The 21,346-nt window shown below is 31.9% G+C and overlaps 2 protein-coding genes across 4 annotated transcripts in view; one reads left to right on the top strand and one right to left on the bottom strand.

Moving 5' to 3' along the window:
- LOC136988866 (uncharacterized) overlaps positions 1-21,346 on the bottom strand; it is a 539,116-nt gene that overhangs the window by 371,912 nt on the left and 145,858 nt on the right. The window lies entirely within an intron of this gene.
- kn (EBF transcription factor knot) overlaps positions 2,645-21,346 on the top strand; it is a 69,386-nt gene continuing 50,684 nt past the window's right edge. For all 3 annotated transcript variants that reach the window (XM_067286860.1, XM_067286862.1, XM_067286863.1), the window contains exons 1-4: positions 2,645-3,345; positions 3,943-4,096; positions 12,838-12,901; positions 18,892-18,947. In XM_067286860.1, coding sequence (XP_067142961.1) covers positions 3,209-3,345; positions 3,943-4,096; positions 12,838-12,901; positions 18,892-18,947 — 411 coding nt within the window. In that variant the 5' untranslated portion in view covers positions 2,645-3,208. The remainder of the gene's footprint in view (positions 3,346-3,942; positions 4,097-12,837; positions 12,902-18,891; positions 18,948-21,346) is intronic.

Here is a 21,346-nt window from a genome sequence, read left to right on the forward strand (position 1 = left end):
AGCAATAAACCAAGAGCTCCTTCACTTATCCAAAAGCCTGTATTACATTCCCTTGTCTTTCTATATCCTCGGCTTATGTACTGCACACTACGTCTTAGAATTATAATTTATAGGATTTTTATAAATAGAACAATACTTTGTCTCCTTAGCATAATCTACTTTAAGCTGAAAAAATTTTAATTATTCAAATTTAATAAGGCCACAAAGGTCTTTTGGTCCAGTTTCCTCAATAGAGGACCCGAATTAAGTCTTTATATAAATACTGTAATAAGAAGAAAGTAATAATAAAAGTTCATTTGTGATTGTTCCTTCCTTATCTCATTCCTCTCAGTCTCTGAAAAGGCTCTACGAAATTTATATTTCTTCAATTGGAATTCTATAAGAATCTATTTAAAAATTTCCAGTTTCTATAATTAAATACAAATTATTTTTATTTATGCGAGAATTTATTTTAGACTTTATGAAATAAATTCTCTACATTTTTTATGAGAAAACTTTTAAAATAAAGAACTATTTATTAATTAATTAATTTTAACTCTGTATTTGTTAAAGAATTAATTAATTAATTCTTTAACAAATACAGAGTTGAAGTGCAATTTTTATCATCATAATTCAGAAAATATATATATATATAATTAATTAAAATCAAAAATAATTCTAAATATGAATGATGAAATTCCGCAGTTTTTTTAATGGTCTATATTTAAACATTTTAAAATTTTATTCGGATCGACTTAAGCTTTCTACGAACAGACTTCGATCCACTGAAAATCGTAGAGAAGAATTGGAATAATTAAATGAATTTATCTATAAAAAATTTGTTAGTTTTCAGCAGTTTTTTGTGAAGAGTGTTTCCGCCTTTTTAACTTTTAAATGTCGGTTTTAACTCTTTTAAGTTGTTTTCTCCAAGACTTATCTATCATATAAGACTTCAGACTTTAAATGTTTTAATCTTAAAAGAAAGGCTGATAAAATAAATTTTAAAAGTGAGTTTTCATTAATTAAATAGCTTACTTCGGAAGTAAATCTTTTAGTATCTAAAAAGATATAAAATGACAAGAACAAACAGCGCACAAGTAAATAATTCACTTATTTTTTGTTTTTCAATTAATCCTTATGGCAAAATTAAATTTATTTATTTATATCTATTTTTATTTTTCTTAAATTCTTTCTTCGATTCAAATCATCTTGTATAATATTTGCATTTTCTATTCGACATGTTTGACTTGTAAAATAATAATAATAATAATTATTATTATTAATATTATTTTACTGGATCGATCCATTGCGAAATTTCTCTCCTGCTTTTAAAATTAATCGAGATGAGAAAAATTAAATTTTTAAATGTATTTTCGTTTTTCTTACCTTTACTGAACTTAACAGTCATTTAATTAACATACTAGTCGCTGTATTGTTTTTATCAATGCGGCAATTTGTACTGCGTTAAAAGGTCAAATTATAACTAATTTCTTGTAAATATTTTTAATTTATATTACAATAGGCAAAGAATGTTTCCAACGAATACTTTGCATTCTCTGGCTTGTATAATCCACTTTACTAACAAGATTAAGTGATAATCCCATGCAGCTGCCTTTAAAGCAAACTATTGTTCCTTTGCAGTTGATAAGCCGCTCAATTATACTTTCTTGCCGATTGCGTGTTGTACGGTTCGTGTTAAGAGATCAGAAATTATGTTAAAGTTCCAATAATTCCGTGTTTTTTAATGATAAATCCTAGAGTATTTTTAACCTAGTTTAAAAAAAATCGATAGTAAAGTAGTTCTATTTGAATATTTGCATAAGTAAATTATTAAAGCCGCAATAAGCTTAATAAGTTTAAAATTGAAATCAGTTTTGTTGAAGGAGAAGAAACGAATGCGGAGTTTTAAAGCCACCTAGTTTATTTTTATTATTGTTGCAATTTTGAATAAGCCGGAATCAAGGCGCAATAAGCGACGGTGTTAAAAGAGAACTAAGTATCAAAGATAATAAGTTTATTTGGAAAAAAGTTACGTTGCCTCGTTGTTGGCAATTTATATTCTGGCATTAGTTAAGGGAAAAAAATGAAAAATTATAGTTTGTCTGCAGAACATATAGAGGTCGAGAGCCAGTGCAAATGATGTAGTCCCAAAGGGGACAGATCATCGAGGGAAACAAAGAAGTTTGTAGTTTAACGGTTGAAGTGATGAATGGCTCGGGCAATCTCCCTAAATGAATGCAAGAAGCAAGCTAAAGGCGATGGAAAAATATTAGCAGCATCTACGGAAGAATCTATCATTCGATGAAACAACAAATATAATGCGGAGGAAAACAAGGGTTGTAGCATTGTGCGGCCACAATATCTACCAAACTTAATTCGCGCCAACAAAATGATATAGATAATAAATAATTTCGGGCAGTGCTAGGCTTTTTAGCTAGAAGCAGAAAAGAAGGAAAAATCAATGTTTACAGACCACGTGCACCAACAGCTGATGCTAGATACGATGTTGATATTATGCTAATCTCTCCTAAGTGGGCGTAAATTGTATGACTACTGCACTCGCCTCCATTGGGCAGTTGGCAACGTCACGATTCGCTATTGGACGTGAGGCGGTTCCGAGGCGTGCCTAGTGTCAGTCACCTGTTGGCGCGCCTACCAACCGTTCCCAAGGGGCGTATTCCTGAGGGAGGCGCCTGTTACTTCGTTCGCTGGGCTGCGCACAAAAGCCAACCCCGAGAGGGTTGGTACAGCCAAATCGCCATTTACTTTACCAACGTCTGAGCGACTAGCACACCACCCGTGTGTGATTAGATGTGCCGACTGTAACTTTGGTCTGAAGTGGAAGAGGCAATCAGTGCTGCTGTAACTGAGACGTCCACGCAGGGGATAGTATAGACGGCCCCTCACTTTGTCAACAACCGGGAGTGTGGGTAAAGCGCACACCCATCCTGCTCAGACAACTCTTAAGGGGCCACTCAGTCGTCTATCGGGCTACGTCGTGTTACGGCGCTATGGACATTCGGTCCTAGTAACTTCTCACCTGGTCATTGCTACGTTGCAATTACCGACAATTCGGTAATATTAATGAGGTAGCGATCGCAGCCGTCGAAAGCTCGGAAATTTTATTTGGTGGACTGTAAGATTTCTATACAACAACCTGTACGGCCTAACAGAAGATTGTGCCGAGTACGGGGGTGAAGGCGCCGTGTGGAATAGGATACTTAGGCCCATGTTTGGACTCCAAGACACGGGACTCCAACCAAGGGGTCCCATGGCGACTTTGAAGGAAGAACCTCTCAACACCCAGTTAGGAAGTGTCAGAGGTGGTTGGATGCAACCCGCTATGTTAGACCAAAATCCAACCAGGTAAGTAATGATTTTGTTCCCGATTGACTAAGACCAACATGTGGAGAAAATGTAGCGTCGGTTGATAAAAGAACGCTATGTCCCAGAGGTCGGTTTTGCAGAGTCGTGGGTCGTTGCTTAATAACCCTCGGGCCACTTAATGACCCGTTTCGCCTTCAATTTGAGTCTGGGGACCTTGTCTTTCGACAAATTGACGACTACACTTTACCGACTCCGATTCTTTTCATTTTTCTAACATTAAATGCCAAGTCCAGGCCCACAATGCTACTCTTTACCCGCCGTTTACCTAAGTACTAATGAAGATCGCGCTCGATCTTCGTTCTTCCTTCTATTTTGCCTTTTTCTCTTATCCAGCTGCATAGGGTAGATCACGCATCGCTGTTAAGCAAAATCTCCAGTGGTTTGTATTCAAACCCTGCATCGAGTTTCGCGCTTAATGTTTAACTTTCGACTTTTACTTTTGCAAAAACAAACAAAAAAATTGGCGTCGGCACAATTTAATAAAGAACGATGTTTATAAACAAAACTTTACTATAAATACGCATCCTTTGATAGATTGTCGAGATACGCTGATAAGGTATTTTCATCTTGTTACAGCATCGGGTTAGGTCGTGCCCATTTCGAAAAACAGCCTCCATCCAACTTAAGGAAGAGCAACTTTTTCCATTTTGTGATTGCCCTTTATGACAAATCGGGACAGCCTGTCGAAGTGGAGAGAACAGCATTTGTTGGATTCGTCGAGAAAGATCAGGTAAGTTACACTCTATTTTACATAGTTTTTGCATTCCTAAAATTTTCTATTTGATAAAATATCTCCTAAAAACACCCTAAAAATGGTTGTCAGCATTTAAAAAATCGTTTAGAACTTGTAAATGTCGTAAAGTATAAGATACGCTTGTAAATAGCTTAATTTATCTTAAAAAAACTTAAGAATATGGCTTATAAATCTAAGAAAGTTTGATGTTAATGCTATCTTGAAAAACCTGAAGACATAGCCAGATGTCATAGGTTAGCATTACATAAGGAGCTTTAAATGCGATAACAGCGATTATATTTTGTTTTTAGTCATAAAAATATCAAAATTTCAGCTAATAAATCAAGTATACAAATGATTAAATTATTGTTAAAAATCGTGTTAATTAAATAAAATAGATAAATGTGATGTATCAAAGTCATTGCCTCCGTGCTCTGATTTAATCTTAGATTTATTTCATTTAAAATATTTGGAAAGGAATAATTTGTTTACAAATAAAGAAGCAAAGAAGCTAGCAAAATGAAAAGTAAACTTGTTATCTTAATTGTTAAAGAGATAGGATTGTCTTGGTAATAAATTTTCAACTAGAGAAGAAGAAGGAAAAAAAAGGAAAAATATGACTCTTTCAATTTCCTGTTATCACTCAAAATATCAGAATGTTTTACATATGATAGATAATTTTTTTAGATATTTGAATATGTATCTAATATATTTTAAATTAAGAATGACACGGCTGACATTCTATCCTATTCTGGACCAATGGAGATTTCCTTTGTTCTCTTTCAAACGTACAATGTGACATGGTGTCGATTCGAAGGTAATATTGTTTGTCAACTTATTGATTCTTACTTGTCACCACTCTATATTTCTAAATTGAACTGTGTTTAAACTGTCAACAAATCTGTCATACTTGTACGTAATAACATTCCATTCAAACCAGTAAGAAAACCACAAATATATATATATATACATACTTCTCCCCGATGCTATGTTGATCAAGTCAGAGATGGAGTAACATATGAAAGGAACTCGATAAATTATAAATATATAGTCTAGTTCAGAGGCATATTTAAAATGTAAACAGGTTCTACATAGAATTATAACAAAGCACTGCCGTTCGAAATACTTTAGAATCTCCCATTCCTGCTTAATTTTTAACATTATGTATTTTCCTAGCTTAAAATCGAGTATATTATTCAAGCCGGATGGAAAGAATAGCTATTTCTTATTCTCTTATTTAAAGAGTGACATGATTTAATCTGAAGATCGTCATCGTTTGACCCAATAAATTAGGAAAAAAAAGGAGATATTTCTGACCAATGATCGTGACGATGGATTAATGAGCCAAACTGTTTTTCCACCAACATCCTTTAATTCCTATCCATGCTAACGACTCTTGGGAGACTATTGAAATCCTCAAATCTCCTCAAATCCCCATAGATAATAAGCTAGTTTACTCCCTGTGGGATTCGTTGTAACTATTAATTAACATTACTCCATACAAGGGTATTAAGTGGTTGTATCGTCTAAACGATACAACTTATATAAATCTCGAAAGAGAGAATACAGTTTTTTTCTCTTGGTATATTTAAGACTTTTGTAATTTATTCTGATCATTAATGCGTTCAAATGTAAACAAGTCCTTGGACCAATTAGTGATTTTTCAAAGATTCTTTTCTCTAAATCTTCGATTGTATTCTTATTAATCCATAATTAACTCATCTATTAATAACTGTTTTCGACTCAATTTTTCTTTCTAACAATATTTGTAATGTTGTAAAACTCTTCGAATTATCTTTAGAGATTAAAAATGTGTTTCACTAGTGCTTTTAAATGATTTAATAAAGATTTTTCCTTCTTATAAAACTTTTCTAGCTACATAAAGGCCTATAAACTATTTATGGGATCTTTCTTCTTTAACGTCGATTTATTTTCTCGCTTTTTCTCCCATCAACTAGGCATTTTAATCTTAAAATTCTTCATAAATATAATTAATTTAATATTAAAATATATTCTCCACTGATTTCCTATCCAGAAAAATGTAGTTTAGTTAATAAAGCGCTTGCAAAGTATCCAAATCTTTCCATACATTCCTATGTAACCTGTGAGACTACTAAAAAAGAAAAAAAGAAAACAAAAGGAGGAGAGTTACAGTTACATTAATATACGAATAAGCAATATTTAACGTGTATTTTACAGGAAATGGATGACTCTACAACTGACACTAACTTTTACGATAGGATAGAATCGAGTCGGTTGTTGCAATTAACCTCAAACTAGACTTATTTGCAATAACCTTAAGCTATATAAAACTTTAAATCATGTTTAGGGACCGTAAAGACGCAAAGTATCTTTTAAAAATCTTGTTAAGAAGATAGAAACCAAAGTAAAATAGTAGCAAGTGCCTTATTGGTCGTTAAGAAATGTGGTCGAAAGGAATAACAATGACATCATTCGTAGCTCGATTAGCTAAGTCGGATTATTTTTTTCCATCAAATAAAAATTCTCTCTTATCCTCTTTTTATCAATTATTTATCAATTTTCTTTAAAATTTTCTATAAAAATCTTAATTTCTTCAGCGCTTCTTGACGTTATTTGCAACGGTATAAGCAAATTAACCATCGATTAAATAGCGCAAAACTTATAAAAACTTTCCTATTTTAAACTAAAATTTCTTTTTTTATATTATAAAAATTAATTTTATTATTAAATAAATCTATTACATTTTATAAAATAACCATTCTTTTAAGCTTAAATTTATATATTTTTTTAATTTCGAAAGAAGCTTTTCGGATGATTTTTTATTCGATATTGCATTAAACTTTTCATTCCGATAGCTTAAAAATCGATGACAAAATTTTATTTTCTTCAAATTTTCTTTGTGAAATGTATACTTTAAAAATATCACATTCGACTGTACCAAAAATAGAATCATTCTACTTAAAGTTATAAAGTAGGCCTACATTAAATAGGATTTTCTCTACATTATCTGAAATTATAAAAATCCATGCAATAGAAAGTTCTATAAATGTAACAACTGTTTAATTATTCAACACCATTTATCACTGATTCTATATTCTAAAAATAATAGAGACTATGTAATTAATTCTCTTGCTCTAAATATAATTACTAATTAAAGAGTTTGAATCAATATATATATATATATAGTATATTTTTTAAATTCGTAATTGAATTTAAATATATTTTAAGTTATTCGAAGCTTTTAATTTAAATAAAATAACATATTTTTGCATATTTTACTTCATAAATATTACATATAAAGTTAGACTTTCGTGCTTAAAAGAAGAATTTATCGAGAGCATGTAGAGGATTTTAGATAAATCAGTAATTTTTTTCCTATGTGCCATTACGTTAAAATGAGACACCATCCCATAAAAAACAAGAATTTCTTTAAATTAGATTAATATCAAGTAATAGAGCATCTATAAACGAATACCTTAATAAAATTCTGTAATATATTCGCTTGATACGCTTTGCGGGAGAGATTCAATAGGAAAAATTTAAAAATAAATAAATAAATAAGATATCAAAGTTTATAAATATTTCATAGGAGATATAAATCCTAAATTATTTTTTTCTCCTCTTAAAAGTTTAGTAAATTGATTTTTAATCCTGAATTAAAAATAAATATGAACTGTACAGTACTATACATTCTTCGTTCATCCTTCTGTAAATCTATATACGTTATAGAAATTACTAATTGCACTTAAAAAGTTTTATGTCCGACGTAAATTTGACGTCATTCTTTAGAATTTCGCATTGTAAAACTGAAGAAGTGACGTCAAATTGACGTAAAAATGTACACCATCCCAATCAATCGAATAGTTAACAGTGTAAAAAGTATAGAAAGAAGGTTATCATCAGCATTTTCCCTCCTTTATTTTGAATGAGTTATAGTGTTTTATACCCTATACAGAGTTAGTATAGAGCACGATTAGTATCAAATACCAGATATATATGAAGAAAAATGTAACAAATTATTGGCTGTTTGGTTATCGGGAGTAATAACAGATAGGTACACTAAATAAAGAAAGCTTTCCTAGATCTTGTTTCAACGATGAGTCACTATTTCACCGATTTCGATAAAGAATGTTCCCTAATACTCTTGGGAGTATCTCCATAATTAAGTCTCTCCATGTGTTGGATTAGGGAGTGCAGTTTACTGTTCCGCCAAGATCAGCACTCCGTTGCTGTGCAATATCACAATATCTAGACATATACCTATACTGCGAATCGGAATGTATACTTACCTAGATTAAAGCACACTGCAACTAGACTAGGGCTGGAGGGACTCGTCCAACTGATATACGGAGCAGGTTATGAGCACAAATTCTCCAACTATATAATTATTTAGCTTTGGATCCTTTGTGCAGTCGAATTTTATTTTTAAAAATCTTTAAAATTCTTCTCAATCTATTCATTTATAACGAAAAAATATTTTTATAAATTCTCGTTTAACTTTAAATGCGAAGATTTTAATCCTAAATTTCCACTTAAAACACACACCTGTTGTACTTCATTTTGAAATTTCTGTGTAAAAAATCGCGTTTTTTTTATTATAAATCATTGTGTATATTTGATTTTGTTTGTTAAGATTCATGCAACTGTCATCGAGACTCTGAAAATCTTTAATAATTCACAAGAATCTATAAACAGTTCGTCCTACACAAAAAAATTAAGAAGTATTGATAGCAACTCCAATCCTTTACAGTTTTTTACATAAATAATACATTTGATATTGTAACTCTATATTTAAATGAACAGATAACAAAGTTTTCCCTTTTAAAATTTTAATTTAAGAATCCAAAAAACAGCCAAGTGAATCTGTATTTAGTTAGTGATAAGCTTCAAATTTCTTCCAAATTAACTTTCTGGTAGCAAATTGTAAAATGAAATTATAGAATTTCGTCTAAACACTTGTTAAAATTTAAAATGAATTATAATTTTCACCCGAAACTGTATTAAATGACACATTTTTTTCGAATATATGAAGCAGTTTTTTCACGTTTCGAACTTAAAATTGGGATACGCCTGCATCTAAGGGCAGTTATATAGTGTTTTCTTAATTGAACTCAATTTAAATAAATTATTAACAATTTTACTCATAATAAATCGTTTTAGATTAACATATATTTAATTATTAACCATTTTAACCTCTAAAAATCCCTTTTAAAAGTGAAAATAAGTGTAAAAATTGAAGAGTTCTCGGCTCTTTCGAAAGGAAATTTTGCAAACTGCAAATTATTAAATACTTTGATATCATAATTCTACTTTGCAATAATCTTTTGGAATGAAATTCTAATCATAAATGTCTTAAGTAAAGTTTTAATTAAGGCAATTAATTATACAGGATTGTTGGAGCATTTTCGTTTATTATTGTAATTTTTTTAATATTTTAATTCTTATTTTTTCTTAAACAAATTAGAACAAATGTAATGAAACTTAATATATATAATATAATATATATATATATCTAGTTTACAATAAGAGTAGTTAATGCAGGGTGAAGATTTTAATTCCTGGAGCCATCATTTAAAGGAGGACACATTGTATACAGTAACGTTTCGAAATTAATTCGATTATAAATTACACGTTTGTCACGTGAATAACTTTAGGGTAAATAAACTCATTTTACAGTAAAAATACTAATTTTCTGAGCTTTATAAATAAGTTTCTCTTGTATTAATGTACTTATATTTTTAAAATTATATAAAAATATAATTTAAATTAATTTTTCCGATAATTTACGTGTAAATAATTAAATATTTTTCATGAAAAATAGCGATGTGCCAGGTTGTAAGATGGAGTGTAACTTAATTGTTTTTGTAGCTTTTTAATTAAATAATACGCAATAAAATTGAGGAAAAAATTGTAATAATTAAGAAAATTAGAAATTTTTAATTGTTGTAATTAATAAAGTTTTTATGAAGAAGTTAAGTAAAAATTTCGGAGAGGAGAAAAAAGTAGAAGATAGATTCGTTCCCGTCAGCGTTAACTATCAACATCTTGTTTAAATGAGAATGAAATGTTTTACATTATATATAACACATGCGAGTTATTAGGATGTATCCTGCTATATAAACGTGTATCACACAATTTATCCATTTAGAAATCAGTACACGGATGTCTGACTCTTGAGTCAACACGCCTAAGGATAACTCCACGGCTTTATAGTTGATGTAGATACAAACTTAATAAATTCACGTCTATATTATGTAATTCCAAGTATTATAATTATAAATTTTAATATTCTATTATGTGTTGCTACTTATATTTACAGTTAATAAACTTTAGTTTCGGGTGCAAACTTAATGAGTTTTACGCCAATTTTTCATACTTTTATTCATACCTAAGGTTATATAATTGATATTGGGGTTTAGTAATAGTTTTATTAAGGTGTTTAAAGTGTTTTTCCAGCGTAAAAGTCGATGCGAATGACTTGTAAGTTAGAATTACAGCGGAGTTTTCGTAGGAGAATGCGAAGGAAAACGACTGACGAAAAATGGATCGTCTATAATTCCATAACTCAGAATCAGTTTAATCAATCTTTCTAGTAAAACGAGGGATAATTTAGAGAGAGGAGGGAGAAGAGCGATTTATCTTCCAGACGCCCATTTAGGTGCAGCGCGCACGTTTGTATACATGTATCTGTGTAACTTATGTACATGTAACGGAACCAGCAAAACCCAATTTCGGTTCGTGAGTAACCGTTTTCTCCATTTACATTGGATGGCGGGAAGAGGTTGCCCGGGGCACAGTTTCTCTCCCTTTTCCAATCTGCAACATTAAACATTGGATTTGTGCTGGCGGTGTAGTCAGCAACGCAGCCGCCCAGTTTCGGCTAGCTCCTGGGTATTACCAAGCATGGATCTTATTTGTAGACTGCCACGCTCCGGATAATTACATGGATAGAGCTTTTAATGAGAAGTTTCTTATCGAGTTAAGCTAATGACTCCAGAATAATTAAATGTGGTCAGGCTGTTCTTTTACGTGGATTAATTCCCTCTTGCTAGTGTATTTATTATATCTCATTTGTGGCGAAGTTTTCCTGGCTGGTGTCCAAAGCCGGCAGATAACTGCGGCCAGGAGGGTGGAAGTGGGTTGCTGCATCCCTCTCGCGCTACCTTGATATCGGTTCCCTTTTAATGGAGCAAGAAAGGATTGTTTCTGACGAGTTTCCCAAGGAGAAAAGACTCTCCAACCTTATCTTGGTTCTTCCCCACTCCGACTCGCTCACGGTTGGATTTCTCTTCTTTTCCGACATGTCGAATATTACCTAATTTTTCCTTCCTCCCGAAATTAAATTTACACATTCGTACTTAAACGGAGCAATAATTAAAAAGGTAGATTTTACGACGCGGCGTAAACATCTCCCTTCATAATGTTATTAACTATAATAAATACCTGTAATCTCGCTATACCCTTATATCCGACCGCATCGTGTAGCGGTTCTTAATTGCAGTTTGATGATTAAATAATTTGCCAGGGAGGGATAATAAAAAAATTAAACAAAGCGATAAAAACATTTCATGGCTTTTTGCAAATCCTATACAAGTGATGATAATTAATAAGCATCGGCGTTAGTGGTAATTAGTGTTTTTTTTTTGCAGTCCTGTGGTCTTTTTAGTAAATCCCAACTACCGGGTGAAAACGTATAAATATATAGAATATAAGACGATAAGCGGTTTATTAGGCTTTTACAGTAAATTAATGCTCCTAATAGTCCATTACAGGCTGTAGAGAGCTTGCACACAGTTCCATATTAATAATTCACAGGACTTGTTGACTCTTTCAGACCTTGTAACAAAAAAATGAAGGGTAAATGTTGAAATAACAAGAAAGCCTTACACGTTAGAATATTTATTTTGATCAAAATTACATCTTGTTTGTATAAAGAATGATATTTTTTAAGTTGAAAGTGTAGTTAACAAACCTATATTTTACTCTTACCCGAGAATTACCCGTTGTTTATATACAGCGTGTGAATAAGCTATTCCGAGTAACATTTATCTATTAAATCTAGAAGAAAAGTTCTGTAACATACGAACGACGTATGTAAACATTAATTATTTGTGTGGGGTATTAAAAAAACCAGTTTTAATGCCAAGTAAGTAAGGTGGGCAGCAGTTCATAAGCTCAGCAAACTAGTAATGCCCGACTGTCATCAAACAGTAAAGCTGTTTGCCCAGGTCCCCGCCGTCTGTTTATAATAAGTTGGCGTATAGATGTGTGTGTGTGTGTTCGCTTCCTGCTTCTGATAATGGAGACAGAGGAGGTTAACTGGCTGGTTCTGCCAACACCGTCACATCATCACCCTGTCATTACGGTCTTCCTCTTGTTGACATTGTGTCGTACTGTCGGGAGCCAGTGACACAATCTTTGTAATTGTCTCCTTGTGTTAGTCTCTCTTTTCCCATTTGTGTGATCTCTCAGTTTGGTCACCTCCTCGCCCCTTGTGGAATTGCTACTGCACGGGACGGAAGATAAAAGACTGAATAATTGCCCAGCAAAAATAACCAACATTCTTAATTGAACATTAATTTATAAATAAATATAAAAGACTTACAATAATGGGAGAATTCTACGTGATAAATAATCTATGTTTATTATTTAAACAATTATAGAATTCCATCACTAATTAGCCAATATTTACAAAACACCGCCATTAATTTTTAAGATAATGAATATTTTATTTTTATCATTTTACTTACTTGCAGGAAACAGAAGGCCAGAAAACGAACAACGGCATCCACTATAGACTCCAACTATTATATGCCAGTGGTGAGTTTTACAATTTATTTATTAATATCGTTTAATAACTCTTTTATCTTCTCTTAAATATTTTATAAAGCTAATTTTATTAAAAAAAATTACGCTGGAATTTTTTTCCAGTAATGATTTACTTATTCAAATTTAATAATATATTTTTTTTAAAGTTAATATATTATTTAAACCGTAAACAATTTTATTTTTATGATTAATATTTAAAAAAAAATTGTATAAAAGATTCCTGTTAACTGTCTTTAATCTATTTTGGATAGAAATTATTAATTAAATACTTAAACCCTAGCAAAACTACTAAAAAGCTTTAAAATTAACGCCTAGAAATCGTATAGTTACGGATAAGAATTGAAGTTTTATTTTTGGAAAAACCTTATTTTTTTTTTACTTAATTCTTAAAAATGTCGATACGACCTATCTTTAATCAATAAAGATTTTAATTTCAAATTCGTGACATGCTCCAGTTATTCGCTTAACACAGTAATTAGTTTGGAAACAACATAGAATATGTGATTGAATTTCAAATTCCTACAAGAAAAACGTCCACGCAAAAAATAAAATATAAGGAATTTTCATAAAATAAAATCCCTAAATTGTGATTATTTAAATTTACAAAAAAACAGGTGAATTTTATCTAATAATTGAGCATATTTGGTGCAAAAACTTAATTTCCTCTCGCTACTTTACAAAAAAAAAAAAAAAAATTACTTTGTATAACAACCTTATCGTTAATATGTAAATGTTATTCTTGAGTTATACATAATTTAATCTCGTTTCCTTAACGGAATAATTGTATTTTAGCAGCCCAAGTCGAAATATTGACTACACAATTATATTATACAGTCGATGCTTATTAATAATACTATACGATACAATAGTCTTAAGGTGCAAGCATTTTTTACGACAGTATCCTTAACGCTACAAGTGGAATTATTTTTATAATAATCGGACCACACCCGAAAAAGCCAGCAACGATAATTTTTAAAATTCTTCGTCAGACCACTCCTCCTTCCCCACTCTTAATTGTGTCACGTGACGTGCGTCCACCCAATAATTTGAACCGTGAAGTTCCATCGATGCGCACTCTTGCTCTGTAATTAAGCAAGGCGGTGTTAGAATATGAATATTTTAGCTAGTACCTATACCCTCTAATAGATTCCCTCCCTCTATTTTAAGCCCATTCTGTTGTCGTAGTAACCGAAATGGACTGTTTCATTTTTTTTATATATTTTTTTATTTTTTTTACCTCGTATCCGTGCTTCCATTCGAAGATCAATTATGGATCTTTTGGTGGAAACACGTGGAAAACCAAGAAGAGACGGGATGCACTCGGTATTGGATCAAACTCGGTGTTATAATTATATTATTCCAGAGTAAAGCCATCTTTTGTAAGCACCATTGGTCGAGATGTTAGTGTCGATCTGCACTTATCAATGAAGTTAGGTAACGAAAACGATACGGGCCATGTTCCATTACCGTTGCCCTTGGCAGACCGTACATATCCCTGAGGAGTCAGAACTGACTCCCAGGAGAACTAAACTGAGCACTACCTGTCATCGAGCACTACTGTCCACGTGTCTCGACGAATCTAGTAAAGTAGACGGTTGAAATCAACCGACTTTCTATTATCAGTTAAGTTAAAATTTGACAGAAACATTACTTTAAGAAATTTTTTAAACATCCTCGGGGACAGATTTAACCCAAGAGAATTCTTTCCCCAAAAAAAAAAAAAAAAAAAACTCTTAGTCTGGGTCAATCTGTTCGGATTTAATTTAACCCGAAACTTTAAAGCGCTTTATCCTTCCTGTAAACGGCAATTATATCGTTCGACCAATAAAAAAATGTAACAGACAAGGGAAAAATCAAAATTTAAAGCGTTTTGCCCATAGAATATAAGATTTTATGCTGTATATAACATTCAAACATACTACAGTAAATGCGTATATGCTGGAGACAGAAAAATGAATGACTCCCTTATGGAGTCTTATAAACAGCAAAACAGACTTTGCTGTCAAAATGAAATAAGCGATCGGTAAATCTTTTTTTTTTCTTCTTCTTCTGAGAACATAGAATAGGAAATAAAGAATTTAAAAGAAATTCTGAATGAAGCCCTTGCTTTTCTAAAAATCGAAACTGTACTTTTTTACTATAGACACTAATTTAAATCCCTGGTGAAATAAATTATTTAATCGTGAGGATTTTAAATATTCTCATTTTTAAGGCATTTAAAAATGAGTTATTTAAATAGGAGACAAGTTTTTGATTTTTTTAGTAACTTAATTCAAAGTTTAATTTGTTTGTTTTCGAGCGAATTGAATTCTTGCTTGTAGAAAAATTAACAATAAAAGTTGAATTTAAATAATATTTTCGTACAAGGGATGATATTTGTCCGTACAGTACGTTCAGTAAACAGGTAGTTTTTACTCTTTCTTCTGTTTTTCTATTCATTGAATACTTTAAAAGCATTTAATTTCAATTACATCGCTTGTTTTTTGTTCACTACTTCGAACTTCTTCAATAAGGGGCCGTTCATTAATTACGTAAAATACTGTACTATACAGTACACGATGGGGGATATCGAGGCATTGTCTACGTGAACAGTTTTAGTGGTATTAGTGGTATATGGATTTGTTTTTATAAGCATACTTACTACTCGTGTGAATAAACTATCACTTGGGTAATATTTGCGGAACTTTTTAAAGTCATTTCTTCAATGTCAGGAAGGGGGAGGTCTATGAAACATTTACACATAATTAAAGAGGAGAGCTTGCTAGAAGTACGGTATATTAAATTACTGTATGCAACAGGAGGAAGTGGGTTAAAATTAGCTCAAAAACTGTACACGGGGAGTCCCCTAAACCCTGTAACTTCGATTAAAAGATGTAAAATATCCAAATTTCATTTCGACTTCCCACTAAAGGAAACAACTTTTTTAGTATAGAATCGTAAAATTTTATTACATTTTATTCATATTTTCTATAAATTTATTCGAGTTGATCTTGTCTCTTCCAAATCGAATTCATTTTTTTAAAATATTATGACACAAAATTTCAAACATATACTTATTTTTTTGACAAATTTCAAACATTAATCACGTTAATTACGACAAGATAAATGTATGTCTATTATTGTTTTTATTTGCTCCTCATCACTCATCTTCATCCCGGATACACAATGATCTACAATATTTGTTTAACCTTTATTAAATGTCAATATAAGATACTTTGTAATATCTTCTTCGTATTTTCATATTCGTTACAGTTTATAAGTAGAGCTTTAATATTAAAACATTCTTCCCTTAGTCGGCTAAGCATTAGTATAAGAAAGGAATGGATTTACAGGAAAGGATGTGCATAATCGACAGAAAAAATTCAAATTCAGATTGCTGAAGGGACTGTCTCGATTAATATGGAGATGGCATATCTAAAACGTAGCGTTTATTTATTAGATGAATTTTAATACATAAACCACGTGCTATAGGTCCTGTTTTTAATTTTTTCAATTTATTTTCCTTTAAAATAAATTTCTATTCCACGGATACTGTTAAATTTAAAAAAATAAATAAAAAATCCGAAAACGTGCTGGGATTTTTGCGAATTTTTATGCGAAAATAAGTAGAAATTTGAATAATAAATATAATAAAGATTAGGATTTTTATATAGTGTGAAAATTACGAGAATTAAAATGCTGATTAAATCGATAAATGTAAACAACAAAACTGATTAAAGGAGAAAGCCGAGCCGCCTTGTACTAGGGCATTGCATTGCGGATCAATAAACCCATATTTGAGGAATTTGTAACTTCTCCCGAAAGAAAAAAGTGAAGGAAAAAAATTGCGAGTAACTAATATTAAGTAAAAGTCTTTGGTAGAAGGCTGGAAAAGTGAATTTTCATTCGTCATTTCAAAGCAGTTACCGAACATTTATCGTTTCTTCAGTAGCCGCGCCTTAGCGAGAATACAAATGCTGCTGTCTGTTCGTTCTCGCTTTTCATCCATCGCCGTCGTCCCTTGAGTAAATAAAATGACGTAAAGCATACTCACGGGATTCGAACTCATCGTCACTCATTCCTGGAGATTCGCCGTAACCGCTTCCTCCACCACATCCGGTCACGTGCTGGTCCACGCGGATATACACCTCCCGAATCGTAACCGCGGATTCCGACTAATTGAAAAAGTTGAGTTTTTGCGTTAGGATAGAGGAAAGACGACGGTGAGGACGGAGGAAAAAAATTAAGTAATTTAATCTCTAGGCGATAAACATTTCTCGCCGAGAAGAATAATTGATCAACAACTTTACTCGATTTTATTAAAGTAAGCCGTTCTGCTAGTCGACATTTCTTTTCTTTTGCTAGGGGAAAAAAAAGTCATCCGGTGATGCGGGCTAACTAATTACACGTATTTATCCGAGAGGATGCGGTATAAATGCGGTTGCAATTATGAAGATGTCAATCTCCGGCAGAAAAAGGGGATAAGAAAGGCAGAGCTTCTTTCTCTCTGCAGATATTTATTTTCTTGTGTCGATGCTAGATCGTTTGGAGTTAGTAATTGGATTAAACTCTTTTCTATTCCATTTTATTTGCATTAATATTTTATCCGGCTGTCGGATACGTAATGTTGCAGAATGACAAAGAAGAAGCAAAAAAGCTAGCGTCGAGAGACACTTGTCATCGCCGTCGCCATGTCAGTAAAACCCGTGATTAAACATCTAATCATCCGGTCAGTACTTACTCTTTAAGAGTCGGCAGCGGCGAAAGAAAGCGGGAAAAAAACCCTCACATATTTAAAGCTAGGAGAAAAAAAATTCTGCTAAATTCTTGCACTTTCTTTCTCGCTCTATTCCTTCAACCGCTCTTATTAAATTTGTAAAAGGCTCTCCCGCCTTCTGTATAGGCCAGAAAACGTCGATGTAAGTGGGGCACTCTCCTAACGAAATTTCAAGCCATTTCTTGTCGGTTTGATTTCTTGCGTTTTTCTTTCCTATCTCACCCTAGAAACTCTTACCAATACGCTTCTCCATTCTCTGCTCGTCCCCACCTTCTCATTTAATTATTCACCTGATGCAGCCCATTCAAAGGTCTTTGCTATAATCTATTTAGCCATTTTCATAAGCAGTTATCTCCACGCTAAAGCCGAAATTAGCCTACATTTCCCCCCTTTAACTCATCCATTCGCGTTATAATCACGGTATAAATGATCTTTCCTCGTTCTAAAGGTTCGAATTTGCCCTCGTCAAACGATTTTCCAAGTTACCTTTTTGTAGCTGTTTATCGTTGCAAAAATCTCCCATTTATCTTTAAATTTAAATTTGTTATTTTCCTTAAACAGACTCTTTATCGTGTTACCAACGTAATTCGATAAAAAGTCTATTTAAAGCGTAACAGCGTAACGGCTACATTCAATTTTAAGAATTTCAATAGAAGGAAAAGACCACAAAACCTGTTCTTAGCTGGAATTAAACCATTTTTCGACTACGTCTAACTTGTTGAAGAAAAGCTGGCAATACTAAAGCGGTTTGATCCTAACCTAGAAAAAATTGACCCAGAGGAACGGGAAAAAAATCCACTAATTTTGGTTGATTCTCTAAATGCACCCGCAAATCCATTTTCTTTTGGAAATCAATAGAAAAAGTTTGATACAGTGTCCAATATTTTTCATCCCCCTGAACATGCAACTTGTTGAAGTGTTGCACAAGTTAAGGTGAGTCCCCGGTGGCTGGCTTTCCCTCCTAACTCTATTGTAGTATAGTGAAAGACGACATATCAGACTTTTGGAAACAATTCCTCCGTATATCTATCCAAAGACCAATTTCTTTTAAAAAACCAATAAACCCAGTCAGTAAGAAATACCTAAGGGGAAGATCAACCTTAGATACGATGGATACAGGAATCTAAGTTTTCTTAAGGATAATCTTACAGCGTCCACTTTCAAGTTTAAAATCCCAGGAGACGGCAGGTGTTGTGTCTGATAGTTTTTCCTTCTCTTCCTTCAGGTGTGCGGCAAGAACAGGATCTTTACGTCCGACTCATAGATTCGGTCACCAAACAGGTGAGTCAGCAAAATGGATCCTTCCTTTCTCTCCTATCATAATACCAGTTCTATTCCTCTTTCAGACCCTCTCTTGGACATTATCTAATTACCGATGAAACACGAATAATCAACTCTAAACTAATCAGCAGTTGGAAAGCGATTAAAATAAATCAAATTAGAGAAATGACGTGTTTCGTTTTCAACATATTTAAAACATTCGCCGAAATATTTTCAAATTAATATATATATAAATATATTTTTTAATTAAAATGCCATATTCTAGAATTGAAATTTGAACTTACCGTGCGCTAAAAGTCTTCATTAATGATAATTAAGTATATTACGTAAACCTAAAACAACACTCATCACTATGCTAATGTATAGAATATTCTTCTCTTCGAGACAAAGATGAATGATTCTCTATTAATCAATGGCTAATCTCGATCATTTTAAAATTACTTAAAGAGATTGGCAATCCATAGATCCGGTTAATCTTTAAAATTCGTCGTAATCTTCGGAAATATTTCTAGTAATTAGCATCGTCTTGGTCGTGTGAGTTAGTGGCAGAGACGGAAGTTGGAGAGGAAAAATTCGAAAGAAGGAAAAAAAAACGCGCAAAGTCACCTTTAAAAATTAAAAATAAGAAAAATAATTTTCAGAAAATCTTAAATTAGCTTAAGAAAAATTATTTCTAACAAACTTAATGAGGTGTTGTAATTACATTTCTGGGAAAGATGACAACTTACGACGATAGTGACAGCGTTATTAATAACTGTGAATTAAATATAAATATTTCATGTGTGATGTCAGGAAGGTGTTAATGCGTTCATATTAATTCTTGTATTTATTCACTTACCTTTATTTCATTAAATTTGGCTTCTTTGGTCGTGATTGGTCGCCTCTTTTCTAAGATGCAAACAGCCTTGTTAAGACCACACGTGTGACAAGTCGGAGAATCTAATTAATTTGACTAATTAATTAAAGTTAATTTCTTTGGCACTCAAAATAATTATCCGAGTAAAAAACGCCATCTGTAACATTTATGAGAATGTGTAAATTTATTTGAAGCCTTCCCTTGACAAGCAATTGTTTTTAACTTTACATGCAACTTGCTCGTGTATTACGTCGATCCGGCCAAGTTAAAGCTCTTCAATCATTTTAAGGTTTGACTAATTAAAGTTTAAAATAATGCGAATTAATTATCAATTAAATATTATCCGGATTTATCGATGGTTTCTTTTTTCTTTTTTCTAAAAAAATAATTAAAAAAACATAAAACAATTATTTCATCTTCACAGTTGCTTATGTTTTTAGCGAGAAATCCTCCAGTTTTCTTGGGAATTTCTTGCATTAACTGGCATAAATGTAATATACATTTATACAGCATAAATGTAATATACATTTATGCTGTTTAATGCTTAAATTCCGATTTATCAATGGTCTGTTCTCATTTCTTATTTTTATTTATGAAAAAACGCTTCAGTTTCGTTGTTGCATATTCTTTTAGCAGGAACGGAAATGAATCATTGTTTCATTTTTGAGAATATTTTGCATTTGCTGGCATAAATACACCTTAATAACATTTATGCCATTTATTGGCTTAAGTTCTGTTTTAGATTTATCTATGGTTTATTCCGTATTTTTTATTTTTATTTAAGGAAAAATGCATAAACAACTCTCCATCTTCGCTGTTGTGCACACTTCTAATAATCGACTCTTCATTTTTCTTAGCTAAATTTTAAAGAATTTCTCATATTAAATAACAGAATATATACGAGATATTTAAAGTATATTATAGAAACATTATAAAGTACCAAAGTCTAATAAATTTTCCAATTATTAAACTTCAACGAACTATTAAATCGCGGTTTCATAATCTGTCAGATTAACTGATCCGAATAGGTAAAAATGAATAGTTTTATTAATTAATTTCCTACGTAATTTGATAATCAGCTTATGCGCTTCTAATTAGAATAAACTTTTAATAGAAATTGATCAGGGATATTATAAAAATAAGGAATATTCAATCGTTGTTACTATGAAACATTGGCATATTAAGAAGATTCGGTATAGAGTTTAAAAAATAATTCATTATCAACACTCGATAGAGAAAAGTATGCGATTGGAGAGTTAAATTCTATTTATTCGTTAGAACGTTAATGCACTCTAGAAAGCTATTTACAATGTACAGAGGATCAAAGAACATAGAATGCTGCTACAGTTTATTTTCTTCTTTAATTCCAGAGATGGGATGCAATCAGGAAAAAAAACAAATGTTTGCCCATCATTAACAGCATACAGAAGCTTTGTACAAAAGTTCTTTTCTTCACAATTTTCTAGTAATTTTAATCAATCTAAGTTAGATAATCCCCTTTTTTTTAAGTTCTGTAATTTTAATATGTAGCCAAATCCTTTTT

Source organism: Centruroides vittatus, unplaced genomic scaffold (genome assembly GCF_030686945.1).
Source record: "Centruroides vittatus isolate TY-2023 unplaced genomic scaffold, ASM3068694v2 scaffold_386, whole genome shotgun sequence".
NCBI classification, from domain to species: domain Eukaryota; kingdom Metazoa; phylum Arthropoda; class Arachnida; order Scorpiones; family Buthidae; genus Centruroides; species Centruroides vittatus.